Here is an 18,991-nt window from a genome sequence, read left to right as displayed (position 1 = left end):
GAAATCAATTATTAAAAGCTTTAGCAACCAATTACCTAATTGATTTGTCGTGTCATGAACCACTAAGCAGTAAATCAATGCAAATAAGTGGATGGATGTCATTGTGAAGTTGTAGTACCACTTTGGTCTTGCAGAGAGCGTCTTGAGACCGGTTTTTGTCGACTTCGTCCAAGTCCAGTATCTTACTTTTTGTAATCTTTTTTTTTAATTGCCTAATGACAAACCAAATTGGCATTAAACAGTCAAACACTACAAAGGTAACAAGAGAACAGAAAGTGCTTCAGAAATAAGGAGAAAAACAATATGAAAAATAAATGATAAAATATATACATTGAAAAGAAAAAAACAATAATAATAAAAAAAAATTGGTACATATGTCAAGTCATGTTTATTTGTATGGCCCTTAATCACAATGAGTCTCAAAGGGCTGCAAAAAAACACAGATTATTGCAAACAACAGAATATTATGACACCATCCCCTGATCTAAAACCTACAGTGCATCCGGAAAGTATTCACAGCGCTTTACTTTTTCCACATTTTGTCATGTTACAGCCTCATTCCAAATTGTATTAATTCAATCTATTATCTCAAAACTGTACACAAAATACTCCATTATGACAATGTGAAAAAGTTTTTTTTTTTTACTTTTTTTGAATTTGTTAAAAATAGAAAACTAAGAAATCACATTTACATAAGTATTCACAGCCTTTGCTTAATACTTTGTTGATCCACCTTTGGCAGGAAATACAGCCTCAAGTCTTTTTGAATATGATCCCACAAGTTTAGCACACCTATCTTTAGGCAGTTTTGCCCATTCTTCTTTGCAATAAGTCTCAAGCTCAATCAGGTTGGATGGGAGACGTTTGTGCATAGCCATTTTCAGATCTCTCCAGAGATGTTCGATCGGATTCAAGTCTGGAATCTGGCTGGGCCACTCCAGGACATTCACTGAGTGGTTCTGAAGCCAATCTTTTGAGATCTTGGCTGTGTGCTTTGGGTCGTTGTCCTGCTGAAAAATGAACCTTTGCCCCAGCCTGAGGTCAAGAGCGCTCTGGAGCAGGTTTTCATCCAGGATATCTCTATATATTGCTGCATTCATTTTTCCTTTTATCCTGACTAGTCTACCAGTTCCTGCTGCTGAAAAACATCCCCACAGCATGATGCTGCCACCACCATGCTTCACTGTAGGGATGGTATTGGCCTGGTGATGAGCGGTGCCTGGTTTCCTCCAAACATGGCGCCTGGCATTCACACCAAAGAGTTCAATCTTTGTCTCATCAGACCAGAGAATTTTGTTTCTCATGGTCTGAGAGTCATTCAGGTGCTTTTTGGCAAATTCCAGACGGGCTTCCATGTTCCTTTTACTAAGGAGTGGCTTTCGTCTGGCCACTCTACCATACAGGCCTGATTGGTGGATTGCTGCAGAGATGGTTGTCCTTCTGGAAGGCTCTTCTCTCTCCACAGAGGAACGCTGGAGCTCTGACAGAGTGACCGTCGGGTTCCTGGTCACCTCCCTGACTAAGGCCCTTCTTCCCCGATCGCTCAGTTCAGAAGGCCGGCCGGCTCTAGGAAGAGTCCTGGTGGTTCCAAATGGCTTCCATTTACGAATAATGGAGGCCACTGTGCTCATTGGGACCTTCAAAGCAGCAGAAAATTTTCTATATCCTTCCCCAGATTTGTGCCTCAAGACAATCCTGTCTCGCAGGTCTACAGACAGTTCTTTTGACTTCATGCTTGGTGTTTGTGCTCTGTCATGCACACTCAACTGTGGGACCTTATATAGACAATGTGTGTGCCTTTCGAAATCATGTCCAATCAACTGAATTTACTGCAGGTGGACTCCAATTAAGCTGTAGAAAGATCTCAAGGATGATCAGTGGAAAAAAGATGCACCTGAGCTTAATTTTGAGCTTCATGGCAAAGGCTGTGAATACTTATGTAAATGTCATTTCTTAGTTTTCTATTTTTAAAAAATTCAAAAAAAGTTAAAAAAAACAAAACTTTTTCACATCGTCATAATGGAGTATTTTGTGTAGAATTTTGAGATAAGAGATTAAATTAATACAATTTGGAATGAGGCTGTAACATAACAAAATGTGGAAAAGGTGAAGCGCTGTGAATACTTTCCGGATGCACTGTACATGAGGTCAAATAATACAGATATTGTCAACATAAAATATAGGTTATTCATATTCTATAGAATAGAAGTGTGTTTTAAGCTTAGATTTAAACATTTCCACTGAGGTTGCAGATCAATCTACAAATTTAATTGATTTCACTTTCTTGGGTTTTTTTTTTCTTACGTGATAAGTCTAAATTTGATATGATCTTTGGATACGGGTGGTAGGAAAAAAGTTATTTACACATTTGCAGGTGTATAGCATACATTTGCATGTATTTTTGTTTATTGTTATTTGTCAAACACTTTTTTTATTGTTTTATATTATAGAATATTGTTTTTCTATCTGTCTAAAACTTTAATATTTGAATATAGGATGACATCAAAAATGTACTTTTTAAAAAATGTGATTCATCTAATAATCATAAGAATAATCGGCCAATTCATTGACTATAAAAAAAAATCATTAGTTGCAGCCCGGGATTAATCAACAACAAAAAACTGAAGAGACTGGAAGAGACTTTTTTCAGTGAGCAAGCTGAAAAAGCCGGTACTACAAAAGTAGTCGAAATTTCCATCTTTACAATGGGCCATTCGGGTTAAGATTTAAATTATTGAACTCACTTTATATTGCTGACTGCTAATTGTTTATCTTAATATGTTGTTTACCGTTTATTTTTGTTGAACTTCAAATGTACTTCTCTTTAAAGTAACAGAAAGAGTTACTTTCTCTGGTAACTAGTTACTTTTTGGAAGAAGTAGTGAGTAATTATAAAAAATTACTTTTTTAAAGAAACCTGCCCAACACTGTTGTTGAATAACGTGCCACTGACCTTTGATCCATACAAATACTGTGGTTGCGCGTTGGGCGGCTTGTCCCTCTGGAATTCCTGAGAGAAAGGCAGGACGGTGCGCACGAACCTGAGCACAAAATATCAGGGCTCAATCTTAATGTTAACCGCGCCCCACACGAAGTATCTTACCTGTTTGTGGAACCGTTGTAGCAGTAGTTGGGTAGGAAGTCATAGTTGAGCTCCCAGAAGACGTGGAGAGTGATGCGGCCGTACGGCGCCGACACGTTGTGGTTGGCCTCGCGAAACATGGCGTCAAAGCTATCCAGTGTCAAGAAGTTGCACAGGAGCTTGTGCGTCAGGCGGTTGATCTCTAGGAGTCCTTCTAGTTCCTTAACAACAGTTTGATTAGAGTTATTTTACGCTGACATAATTTGATCTGTTGAGTATATCATTTTTAATGGCAGTCTAAGATTCATTGTTAAGTTTGTTGTTGTTAGTTTAATTCCAAAAATATACCGTATTTTCACGACCATAAGGCGAACATAAAAGTCTCAGTTTTTCTTCAAATTGTGCGCACGCCCTATTAGGCAGTGCACCCTGTGTAGAATCTAATGTTGCTGACATAGCTGAGGACACGATGGGGCTGCCGTTCAAACTGCAGAGCTTAATGCGCAAGTCCGATTTGGGTGAAATCCGATGTGTTTGTGACATTGTTAACATTTCCAACTAAATGCGACCTGTATGCAATCTCCTATGACTTTTAAGCGTCTCCTGTTTGAACGCCACAGATGCCCTGCTTAGGCAAAAGAGGACACGTAACATCACACGCATTCATTTTTTTGCGGAAGTACTCATGAATGCAAACGCCGAAGCGTATCTAGCAATTTAAAAGTTATTATGCTACCGGAGGCTGAACAGAGATGTCCCCCCCCTAAATATTAAATAGATCTAAAACTTCACTTTCCCTTCATTGAATGCGTTTCGTGTTTTCATCCACCATGTTGTGGTGATTTCTACACTCCGCGGAAGGACATGGAAACCGAGCACCTGCGAGAAAATTGAAAGAATAATGAATTGATAGTTCGCAAATGGAGGAAGCTGAAAAACTAACTCCAACAAGTTCTTATCCATGTGTTTTACCTGGTAATCATACTTGAATAAACCATGACCAAACTCTGTTTTGCTCCTGCTGTATTTTTAAATAAGCACACTGTGCTTGTCTGTGTTAGCAGCAGGGGGCACCCACGCCCTATCGGTGCGATGCGCCCTGTGTATGTGTTAAATAAAGAAAAAACAACCAGCTAAAAAGACTGCGCCTTTTAACACGGTGCGCGCGTTAGGTTGGGGGAAAAAACTGTACCGACCATAAATGACTAACTGGAATAAAGTTCACCCCTTCTCACTGAAAATCTTTCCCTACCACGATTGAAGTGAGGTCCTCGCTTTCAAATCGATTTATGGCCAGCTCCATGGACTTGTACAGAGCAGCTGAGACCCTCTGTGTGATGAGCCTGTTCAGGTCGATGGAGCGGCCAAGGAGCTGAGGTACAAACACATAGTTTAACAAATGGATGTTTTCAAGGTGTGCTTTAAATAAAAAACAAATTAAAAGTGATGTGAAACTGAAAAGTTCGGAGCGCAAGAGAACGGTACCTGTACGTGACGTTGCTTTAACAGGGTCTCGTAGCGGTTAGAACGCGGCCAGGAAATGGAAGCACCCTGGCTCTTACAGTCTGTTCTCAAACGCTTGTCCAGCAGAAGACTAGAATAAATCAAGGAATTGTTAACAATTATTTATAGATTACAAAGGAGAAAGACGTTTCTTCTCTACTGCTTGGCATTAAGAGTGACAATTGGCATTCTTGGGAATAAAAACAATCCTAATAAGGTTTAATCAATAAAAGACTAGTCGTTTTTTCACTTCTTTCACAACTTTAATTTGTTCCATGATCATCTGAATACCTGATTTTTAAATGAATTATTTTGTAACCAAAAAAGTAATCATCTATTAGCTACCTTCCAGCCAGGACCTTGTAGTAAGCGAATATCTGGTCAGCCAGCTTGTAGACAAACTGATCGAAGCACAAGTTCACCTGAAAAAGAAAGAAAATTAATAAAGACATATTCGTATTTTGTTTTGGTTCACAAGAGATGGACAAACGCCAAGAGTACCTCTGCTTCGATTTCGTCATATAAGAACTGCTTTTTGAACCTTGTCAGGGCGTAGTGGGCACTGTCATTGTACAAATCCAGAGGATACAACACGTACCTGATACAGAATGGCTTTAAAGATCATGTGACATGTTTCAAAGAATAAAAAATAAAGAGAAAGTGAGCTCACTCCATCATGGAAGATTCTTTAGTCTCCAGAATGTGATCTGTAAGGATCCAGGGCATGGACATCTCGATTGGGAACTGGATTCTGCGTCCCATTGTAAGCTCAAGGAAGAACTCTCTGAACCAAAGCTGTGAGAGATCACAGCAGTGCTGCAAGGTATCTAAAGAGAAGCAATCAGAAAGACCATGCCAGTTGTCATGGCAAAACTTAAAAAACATTCTGATTCGTTTTTTTTCCTCTGAGCTGAATTTATAGCATTCATAGTAATCATTAAGGTTCAGCCAATACTTCACATATCACTAGTTGAATAGTATTCTTTACACTTCAAAATCATATTTCACAAATGGCAGGTTTCTTTACTTGTAGCAGAAAAGGGAAATAGGATAGAGCAGACACAATGAGGCTCACCACTGAAGTTCAGCAGGTGGGTATAGAAAAACGACTCGCGGTGGAACCTCTCAATATCCAAGATAGTGGGACCCTCCAGACTGCTGCGCAGGGTTTTTTTGGAGCCACTTTTGTCAGCAATGAGGGACTCCAACATGGTCCTCACCATGTAAAGCTTCAAGAGGAAAGCGGACAGAGACCATATTATTCTGTCCATAACCAAAACCATTACATCCGTAATTAGGAGGTGTCACCTGAGTGCTTGAGGGTCCCACAGCTCGTCTGGGGACCTTGATATCAAATCCACCCTTGGGATCCTTTTCCCCACGGAGAGCCGGGTCGTTGTAAGGCTCGCGTCCTGTCTCCCAGTCGCATACAGTTTTACGGACAGCCTGGAGGACACTAATGAGGTAAAAGAAAATTTCAGGAAGAGCAAACATAAACAGCTTGAATTTATTCGGGTTTCTTTGGTGTGTGCTTCTGTGTTACCATTTGGAAAAGTTTTTCAAACATGTTATTGTTTGATTTGTGCACAATAAAGTTGCTAACACAAATGCTTGATTTTTCTGAAAGCAAGCACACCTCTGGATGACGTTCTTCTTTTTCTTGATGGCCTGTCGAAGCGGGTCACGCAAGGTCACCTGCGAGAAGTCCTGCAGGGCTGAGTAGATGGTGTGGCGGATTGCGTGGTTGAATACGCTCTCCATGCGGCCCATCAAAACCTGCAGTCCTTTTATCATGGCAATCACCTGCAAACCAATAATGCAAGCATTTTCTGTGTCAAAATGGGAGGCAGTAATTCATCTTGGGTTCTAGCCTCACACAACTTCATTCCACAGGAAAACAACAACGGTATAAAGAAGGCTAAAATTCTACGTCAAGCCAATCCTACGCTTATTGTCATTCACTCGGTCTTAGTTGAATGAACGCAGCAGTTGTTCCGTTGAGCTAATGGATTGCATTGTGAAAAGGTCAATCATCTTAGTTAAAAAGTCTGACTTTTGATTGGCCTACCTCCACCAGTGCAAACTTCTCCTCGCTGGTGTAATTGTAGCGGGTGGCACGCTCGTACTCTTCTGCATTGTCAGGGCACTCCTTGTTGGAGTACTTGTCGGTGGGATGCACAAGTTTCCAGGAGTACTGAAGAGAAAAGTCGCAACAAATGATTATTATAGAGAATCCATACTAGTTCTGCTTTCACACCCATTCTATAGTGCAAATCTTTTAGTGGTTATCGTATACAGACATTCCCCTTCTTACAAACATTCAAGTTACGAAAAACATTCTGTACTGTATGACGAGCGCGCTAAGAAATTGGATGTTTTTATTGTTTAATATCTCATGCGTCCATTCAATATGGTTGGTGTAAAGTGTAAAGAAGAGGCGAGCCGTTTCTTTTGAAATTAGAGTGGAATAAGAAAGCTTGATGCTGTTGGGAAAATGTCTGGATCGCTTTTTTTCTGCCACTTTCTACCACAGAGGAGGAAGTCACCTAACTCTTAAAGATCATCTTCTAAAAGTAAGTTAAACTTAACTTTATTTATCCTTGTAGAGCATACTATTTTATGAAATTTTAATTTTTTAGTACAAAACAATACAGGTTACTTATACAAGCCTTAAACATACTTACATAAACATGAAACATACATTTCATACAAAAAAATAGCACGGAACCAACCTACGAACAAATTTAATCAACAAATGATCTCGTTCGTAAGTAGGGCAGCGTCTGCACTAGCCAGTCTTAATTTGAAGGACTGAGCAAGAGTGTTGATTAGTATCCATAAAAAGATTTTTAAATGTAGTTTACTATGTATTACTTAGTTATTTCCAACTCACCACTTCCATGACATGAGCACTCCACTGTGACAGGAGCTGCATGCCCTGTAGAGCCAGGTCGAAAAGCTTCCTGTACTCCATATCTGACTTCTGGGCTTCCTGTCGCCCGGACCCAGTCACCACCTAGTGACCAGAACAGTTCTTTTTTTATTCATTACTTTGAGTCATCGCACCAATAGAAGAGCTCTGATTGGGAAATAAATTAACTCATAAACCTCTGCAGGTTTCCTACCAACCTCACTGTTGCTGTAGCGGGCCAGCTCGGAGATAAAACGCATGTGATCCTCGCGGATCTGAATCATTTGCTCACATATATTATACTGAGGACTGCTGGATATGGATGTGCAAGTCCATCTGGAGGAAAAGCGAAATAAGTTTTGTTAGAAAAAATATCTCAAAGGCTAAATGTGCATGTTCAACTCTCACCTTGATTTGTTCTCCTCAAAGTGAGCGCTGGTCTTGATGTACCTAGATAACTCAATCTGCATGTCACCGAACAGAGGAACTACCTGTAGTTGCTACAAACAAGACAGGTGACATGAGTAAGTTGAGTTTAAAAAGCAAACAAGCAAGCTAATTGGTTGGAAATTAGGAAAAAAATCAAAGTATGTGCAGCATTTGCATTAGATACAATACAATAAAATAATATTATTACAAAGAGATGGCATTTTAATAACTTTCATTTTTAAACCTCATTTTGGGATAACATAAATCAACATCAATTCTTACCTTGAAAAATTTATCAATCTTGGCCAAGTTGATTCTCTTCTTAGCATCCAGCTTGTAGATGTTGCTGCTGTTTCCATCCATGAGGTACAAGCCGAAGCCCATGACCTGGTTGATAAGAGCGGCAAAAAGGGGTTCCATTGTGTAAAAGAACCAACACACTGGAGAAAACGGCTTACTGCTGAGCTGGTCAAGGTGACTCACTTTGAGCAGCATGTGCTTCTCGCCCGGCGTCAGGTACATCTTGTTGTCGTAATAATCCACACACAAGTTGACGATGTCGGCCAAAAGCTCTTCGTAGCCATTTATCACCTCTAGTTGTTGTTGTAAAGACTGCGTGCATGGAGAACATTATAAACTATAATAGATTTCTTAATAAAATATATTAGTATTAAGAAGTGGAAAACTGTATGTGAAATAAAAGCTCTCCATGAATAGCTCGGTAACTTTTACTGCCCAATAAGGTATTAAGATACAGTTTTAAATTTTGACAATTCCTTTGGTCGTTTCACAAATCCTCAAGGAAAGTTAACAGTATGATGCGTTCTTTTCCTGGAAGCCTACCTGAGTGATTTTGTTGTGGTTTGCCAGGAACATGGATAGGTTCTGGGATTCCTGAATTGATGCAGGCTCAGACATTTTTCGGAGGAACTGAGCAGCTCTATAAGACAAAAATAAAAGAAGATTCTGTCAGTATGTGTGAATATTTTTGATGCAAGGTTACGGGAAGAAAGGAATGTTATAAAATGCTGCTACCTAACGGATATTGTAAATTGTCATGATATGGTTACTTACCAACTACAAAAACATCACTATCATTTACAAAATAAATAATTCACAGAAAACAAACATGTATCAAATCTATAAAATCTACATGGTAAAAATGTGAAGATATAGTTTTGTTTTAATTTGGGTGGAGTGACGTATACAAATTTTCTTCATCTCAAGGTTTGGTTTGTCGTTACCGCTTGTAAGCAGAGTGGTCGTTCTTGACGCTGCACTTCATGTTTTTGAGCTCATCGAGCACAGCAAACATGTTGATGAACTTCCCCAGGGTCAGAACGTAGGCCTCAGACACGAAATCCTTGCGACGTTCCGTGTGACACAAGCGTCGCACTTCGCCACAGAAGCGGTCGATGGCATTGCGCTAAAAGTAGAACGGAAAACAAAGTTGTCTATTGCGGGGGATACGTTTTGGACTCACCCACAGTCAACATTTGCAATATTGTGAGCGTAGATCATTGGAGGAGCATGATCCAATGATAGTTAAGATATGTTGTACATTACAGAGTGATGAAAGATCACAAAACGGAGAATGACACTTGTTTTTACTACAGCAAAAGTATTTATGTCATTACTGACTTATTCAATGTGATAATTGCTTTAATTATAAGACATTCATTATCTGCAAGTTTCATTCAGTGTACGTGTGGGTGTGACATATACCTGGAAGTACATGAAGTTCATCAGCTTGGTGACTTCAGGCTCCAGCACCTCTACGGTCTTCTCGTAGATCTCGACTCTATTTGGCTGCTCGTTGCATTTCACCTTAATCAGGAATACAAAGCATGAGTGAAAGTCAACGTACTAAGATCATGACTAACAGTGATTACCTGTGGAATTGCGCGTGAGCAGCTCCTCCAGGTGTACAGCATAACTGCGTATTCCTGACCTTCCTCTAGCATCTCGTTCTACAACGTCAAAATACAAGACATTTAGTGCAGCTTTCATTTCCCAGAATAATGTTACATTGATGCTCCCTTGTCACTATAAAGTATACATTTTATGGCCTTGATCTTCTATTATTTAATCAAAATTAAGTTATTTGTTTTCTTATACAGTTCAGGAAACAATATTCATTCCCTCTCCCTGAGTAGTTCATGCGTGTAAACACACATAGTTCTGAAAGCTAAAAGTATGTGTGACTCATTTACTCCTAGGAGGTGGCGGGGGAGGAAGAGGAGGCATTAGTGCTTCCGAACAAAGTTCTGTTTGATTCAAAACCCAGCCATTATCTCCCCATTCCCACCTCCTAATTTGACACAAAGCTTCTAGGCCGTCTAATAGATGCCTGGATGCATGCAGTTGGAAAACAACTAGTGGTAATAAAAGTAAATAATCAATTTCACATTCATATGTAATGATGCTGTTTTAAATGTTCCCACTGTAAATTTGTGACAAAACTGGATTTAAAAAATGAAGGATCGTTTAATAGGGACAAGACACAACAGAAAACATTTTCAGAACAATTTAAGTATTCCTATTGGACGAGTTTCAGTGGGATTACAATGGACAGAATGGTTTTAAAGCAGTAAGACGACGCACCATGCTGGAGTGGACAGTGGCCTGCTCGATGTATCTAGCGATGCCTGTGACAAAAGCATTACGATCTTCAAAGTTTGTGTTGAAGTTAGGCTGCGAGGGGAAGGAGAGAAGAAGTTGATGAGACAACAAACACTATCAGGACCCCTCATGAGCATTTATAACCCAAAACGTCACTAGGTGTTCCACGAAATTGTGAAACTTCCCAACTGTACATCTTATTCAATTTAAAGTATTTCTCTTGGATGCACCATTTCCAAGACAAATATCTATTAATTGTGACCTAAACACAAAAACAGAAAATTAATCTAAAACAAAAATCCTCTAAACAGGACCTGACAGTGAAGGTTCTAACAATGGATAAAGTTCTTAAAGTCCTCACTGAAAGTTCAGGTAACAAATGAAAGAGTTGCATTGAATGAGAAACAATGAATATGAATATCACTGAATGCTGACCTGGTACATGACCGAGGAAGGCAGGGGCTCAATGCACGGCTGCTGGTCAGGCAGCGGCAGCTCTTCCAGAAGATCGACGTTGGAGAGCGCATCTTCCAAGGTGACGGTGGAAGTCATTCTGCTGGGATAATTTGCAAAGATCGGTGACACAAGTAATACTTTATTGACGCAAACACAAATAACAGAAATCAAATGGTCTAGTATAGACGCTCCCCTACTTACGACCATTCGACTTACGTAAAACGCTAGATACACACATTTTTTTCGGGATGTCAAAAAATATCCGGACATCGTTGTAAGTTAGATTTTGTATTGTGTGCACCTTTTTTCGAGTGCTGGACGTTACTGTAGTGCTTCTTTCTGCCGCTACCGGCGTGTAGCGCTGTGAGAGCTAACCCAGCATCCACCCTGAAGAAGAAATCCGCTTCCTCTTCCTAGTTCGTGTGTAAACATTCTATACTGTATCTCCAGCGCGCTAAGAACTTTGACATTTTTATTGTTTAATATCTCGTGCATCCATTCAATATGGTTGGTGTAAAGAGTATAAAGAGTAAAGAAGAAGAGAGCCGTTTTATTTGAAATAAAAGTGGAATAAAAAAAGCTTGATGCGGTTGAGAAAATGGTTGGATCGCTTTTTTTCGGGCACTTTATACCACAGAGGAGGAACTCGCCTAACTGTTGAAGCTCATGTTCCAAAAGTAAGTGAACTCAACTTTATAGAGCATATCATATTATGAAATGTTTATTGTTTAATACAAAACAATACAGGGTACTTATACATGTCTTAGACATACTTATATAAACCATAAACATACAAAATATAGCACTGAAGAAACTTACGAACAAATTCAACTTACGAAAGATTGTCCGGATCGTTTGAGTAGGGCAGCGTCTGTGTTATGCTTACAGACAATCCACATATTTTTGAAAAGAGTGAATGAATTAAATCGTGTCTTATTTTCATTGCAATAACAACATTTATAATACATTAGTATTTATTTTTTAAGCTTTTTTGTTTTAATTTGCTCTGATCGAGTATTCTTTAATTTTTGTTGTGTAACTGTGAATGTGTAGTATTAGTTTGTACTCGTCATATTTTTTTTTCATATCTATTATGCGCAACATGAAAGTTCACTAAAGATTCTATGTAAATATATTGTTAAAAAAATAAAAATACAAAAATAAAAACACTGGTAATGACATATTCTAGACACATGTAGTATATACTGTAGTAGCCTTGGGGCTAGCCCAGGTGTCGGGAACCTTTATGACCGAAAGAGCCATAATACCCAAATATTTTTATTTTTTTGTTTTGTTTTTGCAGAGAGCTACACCATATGTTTAAGACAAAATTCAACTTAACAGCCAAATCCGCTCTCCGGACAAAAAACTAATTATTCAGCACATTATATGATTTATTGTGTGGTGTCTGATAGTTTGATCAAATCTATCAAATAATAATAATAATGCCAGAGCATGTGTCCCATGTCAATACATTATACCACTTAAAATTCGTCTTTGTCCCGCAAATTTTTAAGAGAGTTAAGGCTCATTTTTGTCCTAGATACTGGTTTCAAAACAAGGTGCAAGCAGAGTTATTTTGTAAAAATGTCAGAAAATATTGCAATCGAGAATACACACATATTTACCTTCAGTGTAGACGGCGCTGGATGTGGAGAAAGAGTGTCCGCTTATTCCTACTGCTCACCCAAATTGCTCTAGGTGCTCTTGGTTTAAAGTTTTGTTTTGGGTTAAAGTTTGTTCTGTGGCTTTTAATCATAAAGTGTCTCATCGGTGAACATAGATTTTTTAATAATCATAATCAATATAAAGGATTATTTAGCTATTGCCACCCACATCAGTGTCTGTTGGTGTGACACCCTAACCATAAACTGCTGTTAAACTAGCGTCCTATATATATATTGGACCGAACCATTGAGCCTCAATATTTCCTCAGCATCGCATGTTCAGAAATTGACTCTAGATGTAAAAATATATTATATAAGTTGCATAGTTTTATCTCCGAGCCATATGTACTAAGGAAAAGAGTCATATATGGCTCGTGAGCAATAGTTTCCCAACCTCTGGGCTAACCAATACAGGAATGTGTCACCCATAAATTTAATGTCTCAAGTTAATTGACAATGAGTGCAGCTTTTCTTCTTGAAATAATTTCAATTTCAGTCAAGTTTTATTTTAATTTGGTAAACATGAGAAAGGTTTCAGTTGATTCGAGTCAATGGCCTTTCTCAGATTCAGTTTGTTCTGCTCATCACAATAAGAAATGCATTTTGCGATTATTTTGCATACACCCAAGCTCGAGTGAACCCCAGTTTGAAAATCACTGGTGAAGAGCAACAAACAAAATTGTGTAGTTCATTACAGTGATACTGCTGACTGCTAACTTTCTCCCTGATAGCGAACAGTCAGCGACTCGGACAAAGCCCGTCAAGCCTGGAAGGTCACAGAAGGATATCAAAATTGCCTATGGATGGAATGGGACATTTGATGGCTTTACTGAAGCGTTTCATCCATCTGGTACATTGCTTTTCATATCAGGCAAAGAGTGCATCAAGAACCCAAACATGTAGACCGCACTAAATGTGTGGATGTGTGGAAAACACACATCAGACACATACAAACTAAGGTATCTAAAAGCATTTCAATAATTAATAAAGCCAAATTTATTTTAAATTATAATGCATTGTATTTATTCTATTGTTCTCTAGTTCTGCCATATCTAACATATTGTGCAGAGGTCTGGGGCAATAATTACAAAAGTTCACTACAGCCCCCTTTTATCCTTCAAAAACGTGCAATAAGAACCATACACAGGGCAGGATATCGGGATCAATATGTTATTCATGCAGTCCAAATTATTAAAATTGGATGATTTAATAAAAAATTTCACTTCACAACTGTTATTTAAGGTCAACAAAAACATAGTGCCAGAAAACTCTACAAAAATGATTCACTCGGAAAGAGGGAAAATATAACTAGAGGGGCTGTAGTGAATTCAAAATCCCAAAGGTGAGAACAACCAGGAAAAGTATGTGTGTGTGTCTATGTGTGGAGTCAAACTTTATAATTTATAATATAATTTACAAGATGAGATCAAACAATGTCCAACCATCCATGTGTTCAAATTTAAATACAAAAAAAGCATTACTGGCGAAACACAGGGATGGAGAATGAAAATGAAATGATCTGCATTTATATAGCGCTTTTCAAGTCAATGACTTCCCAAAGCGCTTTACAATGTGCTCCACATTTCCCAATAGCGGCCTTGCAGCCATCTAAGGCGCTAACCTGCGTACAAAACTATAGTTAACTTGTTGTTATTGTTGCTATTATTATATCAGAACTGTTATTATAAATATTTTGTTTATTTTTATTGTTGTTATTATCACTGGTGCCGCAGTGACATTTGGTAACTAGGCGCATTATGACGTTGAGGGATGGGTATTACGAAGATTAGTGTATAAAATATATGATTATTGTAATTATAATTATTGATATCTGACCTATGTAATAAGTATATCCATGAGATTTTGTTACATTAGACACAAGAGGAAAGGATGATTTGTAAAATGTATTTTTTAGGGAAGATAAAGGGGTAGGGAAAATAGGCATCTGCTTCTGACTACCCCTTTTCGAACATGTTACGTGATATTATTTTGTTGTTGACTCATTGTTTTTTTTGTAATGTTCGAAATAAAAGTTTTCATTCATTCAAAGACCTCACAAAGCGGTTAACAGTTCCCTTTTAAAACTGTTCTAAATCTCGCAACAAGTACCAGACAGGGAAGTGTGATTCGAAAGAAACTACTTCTGACAAGTTACTTTTTCTTCAATGTGCTCAAAAAAGTTTTCACGTTTTTGACAACCGCGCAGGAACAAAAAAACAAAAGGCTGGTAACACAAATAAGGAACATGACTAAAGAAAAGGGGTTAGTCTCAAGGAGTCTCCTCTGATAAGAGATTAGGCGAGAGAAGTTATACTCCTGCCACCAGACGCTAAGAGGCTTATTCCCAACAAAGACCTAAAGCGGGTGACATGGGAAATGTCAAGCTAGGTAAGCAACGTCGCCCGCCATCTAACGCAACCTCATCTATGAGAATTTCTTTGTGACATCACATGAAGTGAAACGATGTGTCCAAATGTAATGAACTCGTCTCGGGGGAACTGCAGCTGATCGTAAACAGTGTTAAAGGATTACCTCTCAGACCGTTTCTGTGTAAACAATATCTTCAAGTCCACATTCTAAATTACCATTGGAATATAGTGTTTAAACTTGGTAACCACTGTAAAAACAAATCAAAACTCATCATGTTGGACCAGACCATGCTGGCAGTGAACTAAGCTTAACATTTATTTGCAAGGCACTGACAGAGCTCGATTTGCTGGTTCCTGTTCTATTCTTATCGACACTCAGCAACTTCTCCAAAATGACAGCGAGACATTACAGAACTTCCTGACAATTGATGTTGGAACAGTTATCAAAGAGCAGAATGAGTTCATTAATACCAAGTCTGTTATATTGTGGTCAAATCAACCCACATTGGAGTATAAAAAATGGCAGGTAATGCATTAAGAGATGTTAATGAGCACTAATATAATGCCAATAACCCAAATTTTAAGCAGTCATCAATACAAATAAAACATGCCAAATACAGTACCCCGAATACATAAAATTCCCTTCTCTCTGCAAAAATTATTTTTTAGGAACTACCGTACCTTTTATTCTTAACAATATTTTGTGTGATATTGAATGTATTTAATGGCAATTCACTATTTAATTTCAGGTCACTGATTTTAAAGGGTCCCTCAGCAGGTATCGACTAACATTTCAAGTACTGATACCTTATAAAGGCTGATATCAGATGAAAATGTACTTGTATAGCACTTTTCAGACAACATATTGCAACTCAATGTGCATGGGTATTGATAACTAGTAAAGGTTTTATTAACAGTTTATTGTTCATAATTTCTAAGTTTAATATCTGTTTGTAAGATTCCCATAAAAACATTTTTTAACATGTACACAATCAATCCAAAAACAAGAATTGCAACAGTAATTCATGTTAAAAAAATTGTAAAATGTTTTACGTGCCTACAATGGCAACTCCACCTGACCAGCTCAGGTCACAACAACGGTAACTGAAATTAGATTCGTTTTTTTTTTTTACTTTTGCTTGTATATTTATAATGTTACTTAAACATACGCTCATGTATTACAAATACAAAAGAACTTATCATATACTACGTTATCACTTTCATGTTTTTATATGAACTACTGCACTGCGAAATATGATAAAAATGTCAGAATATACTTTTTTTTTTTAAGTACAGAAAGCATTTACTACCAATCTGTTGATGTAGGAGTCACCAAACATGTTTTAGGCAGAGATACTTTTTGTTACTGATTGGCACCTAGGGCTACCATTTTGATATTGGTTGGCTCCCTTAACCGCTAGTGTCGTAGGGGCGCCATTTCCTGTTGTGTGTCTGGGCAAGTACAGCCTGGGCATATAACACAGAGGAGCCGTGAATCGAACCTGCAACCTCTTGATCCCAGCGCTCTACCTCCTGAGCTAATGCCTATAAAACCTACATCTCACTTAGAAAATTAAATATACTTAAAAAAAAAAAAAGAAAAGAAAAAGAAAAAACAAAGCGCAAAAATCCATGACTGTTAGGCTACATATCAGAAGACAGGTTACTCGGGTGTTCTTAGGGGGCACCACGCTGGGGACCCCTGTTTTAACGAAGCACATCAAAACATGATTATACCACATTGTAATCCGATAATAAAACAAGATTCTGTTGAAGCAACATTAACATTTTGTTAAAAAATTGTACACTGTAGTATTGTGTGTGTGTTAGTGTTAGGTGATAAAGGAGTGGATTTTATTGTCTTGTTGTACACTGAATGCAGTTCGAGGAATGGTAAATAGTCTGCATTTATATAGCGCTTTTCAAGTCAATGAAGACCTCCCAAAGCGGTTTACAATGTGCTTCACACTTACCCATGCATGCTAGGAACACTTTATTTCCTGAAAATTGCTTTACAAAGAGAATTGATTTGATTTTGAATTGATTTTATCAAATCAGCAGGTCAAATCTAAGTGGGTTGCAGTTAAAAATATATTTGAGATTTGAAAAATATGGCTATAGAGAGAAAATAGATATTTCTAATTTATATACACTTGTACTTTTTAAGAATTTTATTTTTTTCAGCATTGTTCCCAATGCAGCAAAATAACACTGGATAGGAGATACTAAATAGTCCGTGAACGCATCATTAACCGCAAAGCTGTTTTCTACGCCACATTTCTGCCCTGTTCTCGGACAGGTAATCCAAGTAGAACCCTTGTGTGTATATTATGTCATACAAACAAACATACGACGTGGGGGTCAGCGATTTCAATACAAATGATCCGTTTTCCTTTGAAATGAGAAAGTTCCTGCCCCCAATACAGTACGGAGTTGGGGCCTCACCACTCGAACCGCGACGGGCGAAAAAAAAGTTACTTTATAAACATACTCCAATAAGTAACATTTCACTAAAATCCACATCTAAACTAAATTGACTGATATTCTTGCGTGGAACTTTGTAAAAAGTGCCACTTGGGAAGCCTCCGCCCAAAGTTTGCTAGCTTAACTTTGCTGTTCAATATGTCCAAACTCACCCGCCGAGAGTTGTTGGTTAGCTTGCGGGAAACCGAGCGGCGACTAGGCCGACAGGAGCACCTCCATTCGGCCCAGGCACGACGTCAAGTCCTCCGCCGCCTCCTTTCCCAAGGTGGGCTATACGGGGAGGGTTTTTTTCGAGGCGTCTTCAATGCTCGAAGAGTCCTTCCTTCTAGGCTTGGTGTTATAACAAGGCGGAGGGGCGCGGAGTTCCTGTCCAACTCCAACCAACTGGGAAATTCAACAGGAAGCGAGAAAAAAGAGCGAGAGCGAGGGTGCCTCCCCCAAACAGCCAGGAAAGGTGAAGCCGAAGGAATGTGCAGTCGACCCCCGGGTACTAGCGGTGCGCCGTTCGCGGATTTGCCCACTAGAAATATAATACAGTGGGACCTCGCTAGGTCGCGCTTCGACGTTCGCGGATTCAGAGCTTCGCGGGCCTAAAAAATAGTAATAATGAAAAAAAAAATTGAAAAAAACATTTTTTTTTTTTTAAAGCATTTTTGTAGGGGCGTCACTACTTTGTGGTTCCATGTTCGCAGGTTCAGAGCTTCGCAGGTCTAAAAAATAATAATAAAATATAATAATAAAAAATAAAAATATATATATTTTTTTTTTAAGCATTTTTGAAGAGGCGTCACTACTTAGCATATTTTCACTTTTCACGGGTGGTTTTGGTCCCCATTAACCGGGTCTGAAAAATAATTATAATAAAATTGAAAAAAAAAAACATTTTATTTTTTTTAAGGTGCACCGCTACTTGGCGGATTTTCACTTTTCGCGGGTGGTTTTGGTCCCCATTAACCGCGATAACCGAGGTCCCACTGTAGCATACCTGTCAACCTGTACGGTTTTGCCGTACAAAGTAAGTTTTTTATGCATTTTAAGACAAGTACTACGTACAAGGAAATCTGTACGGAAAAACGCAAATTTGTCAATCGCATACGACTGCCGCCTGGGGATTTCCCATCATGCATCATTCAGAAAAAAAAAGATATCATGTACGATTATTTTGTATTTTGTACGGGAAAATACGACAGTTTGTACGGGCATGGAGCCGTGGGGGTTGACAGGTATGGAATAGAATAGAATAGAATAGAATAGAATAGAATAGAATAGAACCATTTTTATCTTTACTGGTTACAATTTAGTCACTAAATTGTATTAAGAATTTTCTACAACAAGACTCGATGTGGCACTCCAGGATAAACATGTAATAAAAGAATTAAAGAAAGATTTGTTTTCAATAATTGGATAGTGACATGATTATTGTAAATTTACCATGCATTTACTACAAATATTGAGCATTATCTTGCAG

General features: G+C 38.3%; 1 protein-coding gene across 1 annotated transcript in view; it reads right to left on the bottom strand.

Annotated features, from left to right (window-relative positions):
• cyfip1 (cytoplasmic FMR1 interacting protein 1) overlaps positions 1-17,964 on the bottom strand; it is a 33,014-nt gene extending 15,050 nt beyond the window's left edge. The window contains exons 1-23 of the mRNA XM_088349529.1: positions 17,676-17,964; positions 10,983-11,100; positions 10,530-10,619; positions 9,818-9,895; positions 9,651-9,752; positions 9,170-9,351; positions 8,769-8,865; positions 8,409-8,537; positions 8,208-8,312; positions 7,905-7,996; positions 7,715-7,832; positions 7,479-7,601; positions 6,654-6,779; positions 6,222-6,388; positions 5,894-6,041; positions 5,661-5,814; positions 5,256-5,412; positions 5,087-5,183; positions 4,931-5,007; positions 4,568-4,676; positions 4,335-4,454; positions 3,104-3,303; positions 2,954-3,041 (exon numbers count right to left, since the gene is read on the bottom strand). Of these exons, the coding sequence (XP_088205655.1) occupies positions 2,954-3,041; positions 3,104-3,303; positions 4,335-4,454; positions 4,568-4,676; positions 4,931-5,007; positions 5,087-5,183; positions 5,256-5,412; positions 5,661-5,814; positions 5,894-6,041; positions 6,222-6,388; positions 6,654-6,779; positions 7,479-7,601; positions 7,715-7,832; positions 7,905-7,996; positions 8,208-8,312; positions 8,409-8,537; positions 8,769-8,865; positions 9,170-9,351; positions 9,651-9,752; positions 9,818-9,895; positions 10,530-10,619; positions 10,983-11,099 (2,676 nt within the window). The 5' untranslated portion in view covers position 11,100; positions 17,676-17,964. The remainder of the gene's footprint in view (positions 1-2,953; positions 3,042-3,103; positions 3,304-4,334; positions 4,455-4,567; positions 4,677-4,930; positions 5,008-5,086; positions 5,184-5,255; positions 5,413-5,660; positions 5,815-5,893; positions 6,042-6,221; positions 6,389-6,653; positions 6,780-7,478; positions 7,602-7,714; positions 7,833-7,904; positions 7,997-8,207; positions 8,313-8,408; positions 8,538-8,768; positions 8,866-9,169; positions 9,352-9,650; positions 9,753-9,817; positions 9,896-10,529; positions 10,620-10,982; positions 11,101-17,675) is intronic.
• Positions 17,965-18,991: the final 1,027 nt, after the last annotated feature.

The sequence above is a fragment of the Urocampus carinirostris genome, chromosome 12, assembly GCF_059441175.1.
Source record: "Urocampus carinirostris isolate Australia breed hairy pipefish chromosome 12, RoL_Ucar_1.0, whole genome shotgun sequence".
Lineage (NCBI taxonomy): Eukaryota > Metazoa > Chordata > Actinopteri > Syngnathiformes > Syngnathidae > Urocampus > Urocampus carinirostris.
Note: the sequence above shows the minus strand (reverse complement) of the source record. Positions and strands in the feature narration are given on the sequence as shown.